The sequence below is a fragment of the Herpailurus yagouaroundi genome, unplaced genomic scaffold (assembly GCF_014898765.1).
Source record: "Herpailurus yagouaroundi ecotype Mexico unplaced genomic scaffold, PumYag 205, whole genome shotgun sequence".
In the NCBI taxonomy this organism is placed as follows: Eukaryota; Metazoa; Chordata; class Mammalia; order Carnivora; family Felidae; genus Herpailurus; species Herpailurus yagouaroundi.
This window is the reverse complement of record NW_024412436.1, coordinates 2,360,109-2,373,711: the sequence shown is the minus strand read 5'-3', so window position 1 is coordinate 2,373,711 and position 13,603 is coordinate 2,360,109. Positions and strand designations below refer to the sequence as shown.

Sequence of the window (13,603 nt, the reverse complement as noted above, 5' to 3'; positions counted from 1 at the left end):
CAGCTAACATCTTTAATGGCAGAAAAACCGAGAGCTTTTCCTTTAAGTTCAGGAAGAAGTCCATTCTCACCACTTTTATTCAACACAGTACTGGAAGTAAGTCCTACCCACAGCAACCAGACAACAGAAAGAAATAAAAGGCATCCAAAATGATGAGGAAGAAGTGAACTTTTCACTACTTGCAGATGACATGCTACTGTGTAGAGAAAACCTAAAAACTCTACCAAAAAACTGCTACAAGTGATCCACAAGTTCAGTGAAGTCAGGGGATACAAAATCAATACCCAGATGTTGTATGGAAACCAATTTGACAATAAACTTCATATATTGAAAAAAAATAAAAAAAAATCAATGCCCAGAAATCTATTTGCATTTCTACACACCTATAATGAAGCAGCAGAAAGAGAAATTAACAATCCCACTTACAATTGCACCAAAAATAATAAGATACCTAGGAATAAACCTAACCAAAGAGGTGAAAGACCTGTACTCTGAAAACTATAGAACACTGATGAAAGAAATTGAAGACGACACAAAGAAACGGAAAGACATTCCATGTTCGTGGGTTGGAAGAACAAGTATTTTTAAAATGTCTACACTACCCAAAGAAATCTACAGATTTAATGCAATCCCTATCAAAATACCACCAGCATTTTTCACAGAACTAGAACAAAGAATCTTAAAATTTGTATGGAAGCACAAAAGACCCCAAATGGCCAAAGCAATCTTGAAAGAGAAAAACAAAGCTGGAGGGATCACAATGTTGGGCTTCAACTTATATTACAAAGCGGTAGTAATCAAAACATTATGGTACTGGCACAAAAACAGACACATATATCAATAGAACAGAATACAAAACCCAGAAATAAACCCACATTTACATGGTCAATTAATCTTCAAGAAAGCGGGAAAAAATATTGAGTGGGGGAAAAAACAGTATCTTTAATAAGTGGTATTGGAAAAACTGGACAGCTACATGCAAAAAATGAAACTGACCCCTTCTTACACCATGCACAATAACAACTTACTGAATGGGAGAAGATATTTGCAAATGACATATCTGATAAAGAGTTAGTATCCAAAATACAAAGAGCTTATAAAACTCAACACCCAAAAAACAAATAATCCAATTAAAGATGAGCAGAAGACATAAATAGACATTTCTCCAAAGGAGACCTCCAGATGGCCAACAGACATATGAAAATATGCTCATCATCACTTACCATCAGTGAAATGTAAATTCATACAATGAGATATCGCCTCCAACATCTCAGAATGGCTAAATCAAAAACATAAGAAACAACACATGTTGGCAAGGATGTGGAGGAGAAGGAACCCTCTGGCACTGTTGGTGGGAATGTGAACTGGTGCAACCACTGTGGAAAACAGAATGGAGATTCCTCAAAAAGTTAAAAACAGAACTGCTCTGTGATCCAGAAATTGCACTACTAGGTATTTACCCAAAGAATACAAAAACACTAATTCAAAGAGATACATGCACCCCTATGTTTATAGCAGCATTATTTACATAGCCAAGATATGGAAGCAGCCTAAATGTCCATCGACTGATGAATGGATAAAGAAGTGGTATCTACACACACACACACACACACACACACACACACACAATGAAACATTGCTGAGCCATAAAAAGAATGAAATCACGCTGTTTGCCATGACACAGATGGAGCTAGAGAGTATAAGACTAAATAGAAGAAGTCAGAGAAGGACAAATACCATATGACTTTAATCATATGTGGAATTTAAGAAACAAAACAAATGGGCAAAGGGAAAAAGAGAGAGAGAGAGACAAACTAAGAAACAGACTCTTAACTGTAGAGAATGAACTGATGGTTACCGAAGGGGAAGTGGGGAGAGGCATGGATTAAATAGGTGATGGAGATTAAGGAGTGCACTTGTGATGATGAACACCGGGTAATGTATGGAAGTGTTGAATCACATTGTACACCTGAAAGTAATATAACCAACCCTGTATATTAGCTACCTGGAATTAAATTTTAAAATAAATAAATAAATAAAAGATGAGTGGAGGATTTCCAGTCAAAGCTAACAGATTATCTGCATGCCTTTCTCTCCTCTCCCTCTAAAGTCCTCACAAAACGGAAGTGATGAAATTTGTCAAATTAGTAAAAAGTTTTAGGTGGGCTAGATGTCAACAGGATGATAGAAAAGATAGAAAATGGTAACTGACAAAGCCTCACAAAGGAAGCTGAAAGACAGGTGCACGTGAACATTAGGATGGGGTACAGCTTTTTAGGAAGCAGTTTGCCCTATGCAACTCTGGAGAAGCTGGAGCTTGGAGGTCCAAGTAATGATGAAGGGTGAGAGGCAAAGCAGGGTTGAAAATACATGCATTAACTGAAATGATTCACTGAAAGTTTATACAGAAGACTCTATTGCCTTCCATCCCCCTTTAAACATGTACTATATTCCACAGGGACCTGGGTCCACTGGCAGATAAAATTTGAGGACTTCTTCCTCAAAATCGCTAGAAAATCCCCTGAGAAAATTATCCTGATTGTTCAGAAATATTTCAGTGTAACCCCAGCGTCCCCACCTAACCACTCTAAAGCAAAGCCCACCTGTTGATGAGCCTTGCTCACATACATAAATTCTGCCAAGAAGCATTGCATTTGTAAGTATGACTAGATAACCAAGATTTGTCAGACATTTGGATTAACCCCTCCCAATACCAGAGTCAGCCCAAGATAAATAAAGAGAGAAACATGATTATCAAAATAAAGAGTCAATTCAGGTCACAGGTGAGAATTTAGCCTTGAAAAGAGTAGAGAAAACATATTTATATGCCAAAAGAAAATATAATTAAAGTAAAAATGGCCTATGCATTAAACAATTTTACTTAATCATAATAATAAGACCACATTATTGATTTTCAGCTTTTAGGATCAATCACAGAAAACTCAAATAAGTTATCGAATCCCATCAAATGCTATAAACTTAACAATGCAAAAGCAAAAATGCAGGGAAGAGTTTAGTGGTTCTTCAACAAGTTAAATACACAATTACCATATGACCCAGCAATCCTAGGTATATACCCAAAAGAATTTGAAAGAGCTGGTCAAACAAAAACTTTTACACAAATGTTCATTGCAGCATAATTCGCAATAGCCAAGACGTGAAAACAACCTAAATGTCCATCAACAAAGTGAATGGACAAATAAAATGTGGTATATTCATACAATGGAATATTACTCCGCCAAAAAGAGAAATGAGGTCGGATGTATACTGCAACATTAATAAAACTGGAAAACATTACAGTAAGTGAAAGAAATTAGACCTAAAAGCCTACATGTTCTATGAAATTTACATGAAATGGCAGAATAGGCAAATCCACAGAGACAGAAATCAGCTTTGTGGTTGACAGGGACTGTGGTTACCAAAGAATAAAGACTGACTGGTTAGCGGTTTTCACTTGAGGTGATGAAAAAGATTTAGAGCCAGAGAGAGGTGGTGGTTGTTCCACATTGTGAATGTGATTTATGCTACTGAATTGGGTACTTTAAAAGGGTTAAAATGGTAAATTGTGGGTTATGTATATTTTTTGCCACAATAAATAAATGCACGATAAAGTACAGGCAAAAGTAGTAAGAAAGTAGAAGACATGGTAGAAAAAAGTTGAAGGGAAATACAAGGGCTCCAAAACACTTACTCTATAAAGCAGAAGATCAACAAGGTATTTGTATACTATGAAACAAGAAATAAAAGTACTGCCATATTATGAAAACAGAAAAGGGAAGGACTACAAATAGTAATGTGCCATAATGAGTAACATGCTATATAGACAGGATGGTGGTAAAACAGAAAGATGTGATAACCCCTAATTTATCACAGCAGGAATAGATAGGCAATGTCCCAAACTGATATTAGAACAGAAATGGGAGTCCATTATTTAGAGATAAAAGGGTGACCTCCAGAAGAAGCAGCTAAAAACACTTAGGAGTGGTTGCCTCTGGAATTTAGTACCTAAACTACCATTATCGTTAAGACAAGGAACTGGAGAGGCCACATCTACAAAGAAGGAATCCAGTAAGAAAGGGTCAGAAAAGTGCGCAGAAATACTCCAGCTTAGGGATGGATTCTGAGAAGTTGTTTTTTTTTTTTTTTTCTCCAGATCTAAATGCTTATTTTCCTTTCAACACTTGGATAGATTTTCTATAAAAGCAGGGCCATATTGTATTGGAAGTTCCCAAAGTCTTGTGTTGGAGAGAGTGTAGCTGTTGTTGGTACACTTCTGAAGGGCATAATCAGTGTGCTCCACAGTGCAGAGCCTTTCTCCTGTCATGTTCCCCATCCTCCTCAAACGTGCCATGCAATCTAGAAACAGCCACACCTACAATAGAGACAGAAATTAGACAGACCCAACCTGGCAAACAGAATAGATAGACCACTGATAGCTTCATTTACAAAAACACCTGGTAATTGCACATCCACAAGTTCTTGAGGAGGCATAATCAGAAAAGCCATTTGAGGCAAATAAGACTTTAGGGGCAATCCCTTGTAAATGGTTCCCAACTTCTGTGAACTAAGCTGAGAGGACTACTCCCCCATCAGGCCCGATAGAGAAGTACCACTCAGTCCCACAGTGTGATGGTGGTTCTTAAAATTTTGCCATTAGATGGAAAAAGAAACCTGGGCTGCAATTCCAAAGAAAAGAGCACCCAGGAAAGGAAAACATGTCTCCCTAGAGTCCAGAGTAATGTCTGTACTGTCTGCTTCTAGATTCTCCTAACTCATAGGACTCCTAGAGTAGAGGGACCCCAAGGCCAGCCTTACAAAGAATCCACAGAAGTAAAGGATTATCTCTCCTTCTTCTGCTGAGACCACCGTTCCCAGTATCCTTGTTCAGTTATGCCCTTGACCCATGACCCAGTTCACTTCACATTCCTCTTTAGAAATGACTCTGTGTGTGTGTGTGTGTGTGTGTGTGTGTGTGTGTGTGTGTGTGTGTTTAAGATTGAGAGAAAGGGGTGGGTCAAGCAACATGAGAGGCAGGGCTAAGCAGACATGAGAGAAGTAGAAAGAAAGAGAAACAGGCTGTGGGATCCTCCCAGAGGGTTGACTTGGTTCTAACTTTTACCACCAAAATTTGCTCTAATCCTCGAAACATCTATTTAAGAAAAATAATCACCTGTCTTAGAAACAAGAAGGCCTACTAGTTTACCAAACCTACATGTGAACAGAGCCCCCTTTGTTTAAAAAATAATTGGTAATGGTACTCAAACCTTCACAAAACCAGAATGTCCCTTCCACCTCTCCTTTCCTCTTGATTAGTCAATCAAGAAGAAAATCTAACTATTTGAACAGCCTGTGTCACAGGACGTTGTAGGAAGAAATACATAAAGTTGTGATAGTAGCTTTGACATCAAAAGTAAATGCTCTGAATTTTTAGAAAATGATTTTCTTTGGGAAGAATCAGAACAACTCCAGGAGGAAAAGTCACATTTCTCCAGTGGCTTACAGAGGCATCTGAAGTGTGTCATACATAGACAAGAGCACATGACAGTTTTTGGATATCCTCCCTCTGCCCCAATATCCTGGAATGTGCTGCTACCTGATTTACAGAATAGAAACTAACATTAGTTGAGTTCCCATTATTTCCAAACACTTTGCTAAGAACTTGCTTTTTCGTTGTAAATAGTCCCCACGATAACTATTATAAGGAAGCATTTGTTATCTACATTTCACAGAGGAGGAAACTGAGGTAGTAACAGATTTGAACATAGGTTTGGTAAATTTGGAAGCTCATCCTCTAACCCTAGTCCGATATAGATATTAGAGGATCCGATACCGACGTTTGATGTTGACTAGGCACAGAAAATGCATTTTTCTCCCTTGTTTCTTCCCATTAGGCAAGTGTTGACGCTCCATGTCTGGGTGTCCTGGCAGCAGAACTGTCTCTTCTGTGTTGCCATAATGACGTCTCAATCACACAACAAGCATCCTTGGGCATGCATCACCTCCTCTGCATTGCAAAGTGTCAGAACGGTAAGAATGATTTACCATCTCTTCTAAGGAGTACTACAAATTGTCCCTAACTGTTCTCCTTGTGGGTCCCAAGAAGGCTCTATGTCTGTAGATTTCTAAAGCCTGCCCCAACATCTATAGCTCCACTTTCTAACGTGCCTTTCATAATCTTTTTAGAATGATCAAGATATGCCAATCATGGTCCTTCAAGATCTATAAAGTACTATACTTGGATTAGTGTTGGGTGTTAATGCTGGGGACAGGAATGCTGTGGGGAAGAAGAGGAGAAAGAGAAGAAATGGTACCAATGGGACTTTTTAAAAAAGGAGGTATATTTTCCCCCTCTAATGGGGCATCAAATGGAATATTCAGATTCTTGCTTCAGGGGTGGGGGAAAATTAGCCACCAGCAGTAAATGCTGCTGTGGCCTGCCTAACAAAGCATAAAAGCAAGTCCTGGAAGTATCATACTATTTCCAAATAACTTAGAGAAAAGATTTACCCTCCTGTAATACATGACTAAATGTATAAATATAAACATACATATATATATATATATATATATATATATATATATAATTGTGTGTAAGGCATTGAACACCAGATAACAAAGGACAATGATTTATGAGAGAGGGAAACAAATAAACAAAATGAGGTGGGGTCTACAGTTGCTTGAGCTTACCACCTAAAGTAAGTTTGTAGACTGCAACCCAATGGTGTCACCAAGAAGAGACAGAATTAGGGATCCAGAGACGTCATGATAGCTAGAGCTCACAGGTCTGAGGGCCAGAGAGGAGTGCACAAAGAGCTCCAGAGATTTGCACAGGGTTCTCCTTATTCAGGTATGTAGTGGTCAGAACACACATGTGAGAGGATGCATGGGTGGCTCAGTTAGTTGATTTCTGCTCAGGTCATGATCTCATAGTTCGTGGCTTTGAGCCCTGTGTCAGGCTCCACACTGACAACACAGAGCCTGCTTGGTATTCTCTCTCTCTCTCTCTCTCTCTCTCTCTCTCTCTCCCCCACCTCTTTCTGCCCCTCCCCCACTCATGCTTACTCTCTCAAAAGAAGTAAATAAACTTAACAAGAACAATAACAAAAAAGAATACGAATGTGAAGGAAACTACCTGAGGCCAGGGGAGAATGTTTAGGGAGAAAAATCCAATGAACTCGCAAAGGCTGGGAATAGTGCCTATGACGATAAGCCAACATTTAAAACTTCATAATGCACAAGTAATGAGGAAGAGTACTCAAAGGGTTTTGTTTCATTAGAAGGAAAAGACGATCTCTAGACTAAATTGTTTTAGTGCCACTTAACAGACCTTAAAAATAAGATCTAAAAAGATCAGGTTATCTCCAAATACTTTAAATGTTAATCAGAATGAAGCTCAAACCTACTCCTAGGAATACCAATATTCCAGCAGCCAACAAGTTAAAATTCACAGTGTCCAATAACAATTATTACACTTGCAAAGAATCAGACCACAGCACATAATGAGGAGAGAAATGAATCAAAACTGACCCAGAAATAACTCAGATGATATTATATATTTATATATATATAAATGTATAATATATACATATAATATATATACATATATACATATATATATTTATACATTATAATTCGTAGAAAGGGACGTTAAAACAATTGTTATAATATATTCCAATTATTTAAAGAGTCCAAGAAAAAGATGAACATGTTAAGTAGAGACATAGAAAAATTTCTAAAAGACCTCAATTGGACGTCTGGAGATTAAAAGCATAATATCTGAGGTGAAGAACACTCTGGCAAAAATTAACAGTGTAATTTTCAAGAGGGCCAGAGAAAATAAGACACATTTCATTCACAGGAACAAAAGTAAATATGACAGTAAATTTCTTATCAGTAAAAGCCATAAATAATGGAGCAGCCTCTCAATGTACAGGGGGGAAAAAAGGCAATCTAGAATTCTTTAGCCAGCAAAAATTCTTTTAAAAACAAAAGTGAAGGGGCGCCTGGGTGGCGCAGTCGGTTAAGCGTCCGACTTCAGCCAGGTCACGATCTCGCGGTCCGTGAGTTCGAGCCCCGCGTCAGGCTCTGGGCTGATGGCTCAGAGCCTGGAGCCTGTTTCCGATTCTGTGTCTCCCTCTCTCTCTGCCCCTCCCCCGTTCATGCTCTGTCTCTCTCTGTCCCCCCAAAAATAAATAAACGTTGAAAAAAAAATTAAAAACAAAAGTGAAATAAAGACATGTTTAGATATACAAGAGCTGCTAGAATTCATTGCCAGCAGATCTGCAATAAAAGAAATATTAAAGGAAATCCTTCAAGGAAAAACATCCTGGTGAAAATCTAGATCCGCATAAAGGAATGAAGAGTAATGTGTTGCAACTACGTAGGTAAATATTCTGTCCTCATTATTTAAAAAAAATTTTTTTAATGTTTATTTAGTTGAGAGAGAGAGAGAGAGACAGAGAGAGACAGAGCGTGAGTGGGAAGAGGGGCAGAGAGTGAGGGAGACACAGAATCCGAATCAGGCTCCAGGCTCTGAGCTGTCAGTACAGAGCCCGACATGGGGTTCGAACTCATGAACTGTGAGTTCATGATCTGAGCTAAAGTCAGATGCTTAACTGACTGAGCCACCCAGGCGCCCCTTCTCATTATTTAATCTTTTAAAATGATAATCAACTGTTCAAGGCAAAAAATAATAATGTAAAAGCTATATGACAACAATAGAGGCTTGAAAGAGGAAGTAGGATTACTTTTTAAGGTTCCTGCAAACAGTGTGACATGTCACTTAACAAGTAAACTGTGATAAGTTAAAGATGTGTAATATAAACCTTAAAGCAGCCTCCTAAATAATATAGCCAAGAGGTACATATATATATATATATATATATATATATATACACACACACATATATATATATATAGTAAGCCAAATTGAGATGTAATGTTTTAAAAACTACTTTAAAAGAAGACAAAAAAGAGGAAAAATAGAAAGAACAGATGGGAAAAATAGAAAACAAATAGTGAAGACTTAAAGCCATCTAGATTAAATGTAAATATTCTGAACACCTCCAGTGAAAAGGTAGAGATTAACAGATTGGATAAAAAGCAAGGCTCAACTATATGCTGCCCTATGAGAAACCCAGTTTAAATGCAAAGCCATAAATAGAATAAAAGTTAAAAGTTGGAAGATAACACAGTAACACTAGTCAAAAAGAAATTAGAGTGGCTGAATCAATATCAAAAAATATATATTTCAGAGCAAAGAATGCTTCCAGGGAAAAAGAGGATCATTTCATAATGATAAAGGGGTCAATTAATTAATAAGACAACAATGCTAAACATGTATGTCCCTAAAATAAAAAAATTATAAAAATTAAAATACATTAAACAAAAATGGATAGAGCTAGGGGGCGCCTGGGTGGCTCAGTCGGTTAAGCATCTGACTCTTGATTTCAGCTCAGGTCACCACCTCAGGGTCATGAGATTGAGCCCCGCAACACTCTCCACGCAGAGCAGGGAGCCTGCTTGAGACACTTTCCCTTCCTCTCCCTCTGCCCCCACTCGCTTGTGCACATGCTCTCTCTAAAAATAATTTTTTAAAAAAGGATAGAACTACAAGGAGCAGATGTACAATTATAGTCAGAGAATTCAGTATCTCTTTCTCAATAATTCATAATCACACAGAAAATTTTTAAGGATATAGACTTGAACCAACTTGACCTAATTAATATATAGAGAACACTCCACCAATAATGGAAAAACGAACATTCTCCTCAAGGGAAAAACAGAAAACTTACCAAAATAGACCACATTCAAGCCATGAATCAAATCTTAAGAAAGTATAAAGTCTTTAATTCGTCCAAAATGTATTCTCTGACCAAAATGGAATTAACCTAGAAATAAAACTAGAAAGATACCTGGAAAATTCAAAATATTCGGAAACCAGGTAATCCACTTCTAAGTAACCCATGAGTCAAAAAAAAGAAATAAAAGTAGAAATTGAAAGCATTTTGAACTAAATGAAAAAATACCTACAAAGAAAATGCCAGACTGTAATGTTCTAGCAAACACTTAAAGGTAGAAAGTATTCCAATCCTACCCAAATTCTTCCAGAAATGTGAGAATGAGGAAACATGCCAAATCATTCAAGGAGGCCAGCAACATTCTGATACCAAAACCACATAAAGACATGACAACAAAAACAAAAACAAAACAAAAAACTACAGACCGACGTTCCTCAAGAACATAAGTGCAAACGTTTTTAAATAGATCCGCACATATATGGTCAAATGATTTTTGATAAAGAGTCAAAGGCAATTCAATGGAGAAAGAGTAAACATCGATAAATGGTGTTGAAAAATTGGTTATGTATCTATGCAAAAGAAAAGAACTTTGATCTATATCTTATATGTAATGCAAAAGTTAATTCAAAATGGACCCATATGGGTCCATAACTATGGACCCATAGTTAAAACTATGAAACAAGAAGTCCTTGTACCTTGAGTTAGGCAAAGATGTCTTAAACACAACACCAAAAGCATGACCTATACATTTTAAAAGTGAAAAATTAAATATTTCTGCTCTTTGAAAGACACTGCTAAGAGAACAGATAAGCCACAGACTGGGAGAAAATATTTGCAAGTTACATATCTGACAAAAGGCTCACACCCAGAATTTAAAAATGAACACTCCAAACTCTGTAAGAAAACAGACAACCAAATTAAAAAATGGTAAATTTGAATTTGAATTACTGAGTCATTTCCCCGAAGAGACACAGATGGCAAAGACACACATCAAAAGATGTTCAATATTTGGTCATAAAAGACGTGTAGCTTAAAAACTGCCCGAGATCCCACTACATATTCATTAGGATGTCTCAAATGGAAACTCTGACCATACCATATGTTATTAAAGATGTGAAGCAGCTGGGACTCTCACGTTGCCAGAGGGAGCGTGACATGGTACGACAACTTTGGCAAACAATTTGGCCGTTGATCCTAAAAAGATAAACACACATCGACCAAATGACCCAGTCATTCCATAACTTGGGATTTAGCTAAGAGAAATGAAAGCAGATACCCAGAGCAAAACATGTACACAAATGTTGACAGCACCTTTATTTGGAAAAGCCAAAACCCTGGAAACAACCCAAATGTCCATCAATAGGCAAATGGGTAAGCAGACGATGGAATAGTATTCATCAGTAAAACGGGAATGATAACCTATACCTATACCTATACCTATAACCACTTGGGTAAATCACAAAACAATTTCACTGAGGGCAACATGCGACACAACAGAAGAGTACATCCTATATGAATCTACTTATCTAAGATCAGAAAGTACACACTTGACAGAAAGCGAATGACGGAAAGCAGAACCGTGGATGTCTTTGGATCAGGGGTGGGTACAGGGGAGTAGGTGTGGTGGAGGCAATGGATATGATTGGGTCTTTTTTTTATTTTTCGTTTATTTTTTTTATTGCAGTAATGTTTTTGTGAGTATATAATATACATATATAAAAACTTACCAAACTGTACATTTTAGACAAACTGGATGTCAATTATATCCCTATGGAGCTGTTAACAAACAAACAAAAATCGTTACAAGTTACCTTCTCTGGAACTAAAGACATCAGCACCTGAAGCTTTCACTGAGAGCTCCTGGCTTTCCTGCTATATGACTTCCCCAGCTCTTTGCAAAATGCCTCCAAGTCTGGTCTCCTATCAAGAAACCCTCCACCTTAGCGACAGCTTTTCCAGGGCGCTGAATGATGCATTTGATGGCCTAAATATATTCAATATCTGCTGAACCTATTAAAATGATCTATGTCTTTCATTCGTATTTCACAGAGGCCTCACTTAAACACTTTGTAGACTCTGAGTCTGTGCTGTCATAATATCTGATGTGATCAAACTGTCAGCAGAGAGTTAAATGTTCAGAACACTTTATATCTCCAGAATAGGATAGGAAGGAGAAATTGGAAACAGCAATGTCATAGAAGGAACTGATGATCAACAAAAACCTTAAACTCTTTTTCTCAATACAGAGGACATTGAAAAAACTAAATCTACAAAGTATGAGAAGCATGGAAATCACTGCCTCCTGTCTCCGTCCTGTGATACAGAATTTGTACCCAAAGTCTTGCAACGAGACAGAGTTAAAATTGCCCAGGTAACTTACCCCCCGCTTTATCCAATGGCTTTTCTTTCATGTGTATTATTACTTTTAGTGACAACTTCTTTCTCCTTCCTTCCTTCCTTCCTTCCTTCCTTCCTTCCTTCCTTCCTTCCTTCCTTCCTTCCTCCTTCCTTCCTTCCTCCTTCCCTTTCTTTCTTTCTTTCTTTCTTTCTTTCTTTCTTTCTTTCTTTCTTCTTATGTTTATTTATTTTTGAGAGAGAGACAGAGAGTAAGCAGGGGAGGGGCAGAGAGACTGGGAGACAGCTCAGAGCCTGACACAGGGCTTGAACCCACCAGGAGTGAGATCATGACCTGAGTGGAAGTGGGATGCTTAGCCGACTAAGCCACCCAGGAGTCCCTAGTGGCAACTGATTTCAACAGTTTCTATTTTTAATAAAATTTTCCATGTTTTTAAAGTTCAGTGAAGCACAGAGTAAATAATATGTAGAGTGTTTGCCTTCATGATTTGCATCTCTATGAGTAAGAATGATGCCAAATATTCCTGAATATAGCAATTTATATTATTTTTATGTAATCCTTATAGCATGCACATGAGGTATTTTCTAGTTTTATATTTCTTTTGTTTGATTAATAAATATGTCACTAAAGATGGGGAACTCTAGTTATTCAGCAAAGTTAGTGGAGTCATCAATCAACAGGCTTTTCAATAGTATTATAATTTACTCAGCAAACATCAAAATAACTTGCTTTAGGTTTTGTTTTAAAACACCTATTAGGGGTCCCTGGGTGGTTCCACTGGTTAAGCATCCAACTCTTAATTTGGGCTCAGGTCATGATCTCACAGTCATGAGATCGAGCCCCACATTGGGCTCCGCACTGAGCGTGGACCCTGCTTAATATTCTCTTTCTCCTTCTCTCTCTCTCTCTCTTTCCCCCTCAGCTCCTCTCCCCTGTTTGTACTCTCTCTCTAAAAAATAAAAACCTTATTAAAACAAATTTTAAGTTGAAGTGATAAACCTCAGTACTGCGTAAATAATTTTTACACTGACCCCAACCCTTGGGGAAACCTATGGGGCTCTGTATACTCCCTCGCTTTCTTCAAGGTACGTGGGCTTATCCACACACTTGCGAGGTCATCCAGCTCTGCAGCCTAGGTTGGGCTGTCTAATACCTGGCCCTCTAGCCACACACATGGAGCCAACAGCTCAGCACAGTTGCTGGGGATGCCCTTCAAGGCTAGCTCATCTCTGGAAGTGGGAGAGTCTTTTGGTTCCTGCAAAAAGTACATACGTGAAGCAGTGTCTTCTCCTCCCATGGCCGAGGGGATAGAATCGTGTGAAGCTGAGATGTGGAAGTGATACACCTTACATAACATAGTCAAAAATACTGCATAGATATCTTAAATATGCACCTTAAATTTGAATTTGAATTACTGAGTCATTTCACCAAGGAGACACAGATGATA

General features: G+C 37.9%; 1 protein-coding gene across 1 annotated transcript in view; it reads left to right on the top strand.

Annotated features, from left to right (window-relative positions):
* Positions 1-2,259: 2,259 nt before the first annotated feature.
* MROH9 (maestro heat like repeat family member 9) overlaps positions 2,260-13,603 on the top strand; it is a 47,076-nt gene continuing 35,732 nt past the window's right edge. The window contains exons 1-4 of the mRNA XM_040451647.1: positions 2,260-2,329; positions 2,459-2,559; positions 5,892-6,027; positions 12,047-12,171. Of these exons, the coding sequence (XP_040307581.1) occupies positions 2,260-2,329; positions 2,459-2,559; positions 5,892-6,027; positions 12,047-12,171 (432 nt within the window). The remainder of the gene's footprint in view (positions 2,330-2,458; positions 2,560-5,891; positions 6,028-12,046; positions 12,172-13,603) is intronic.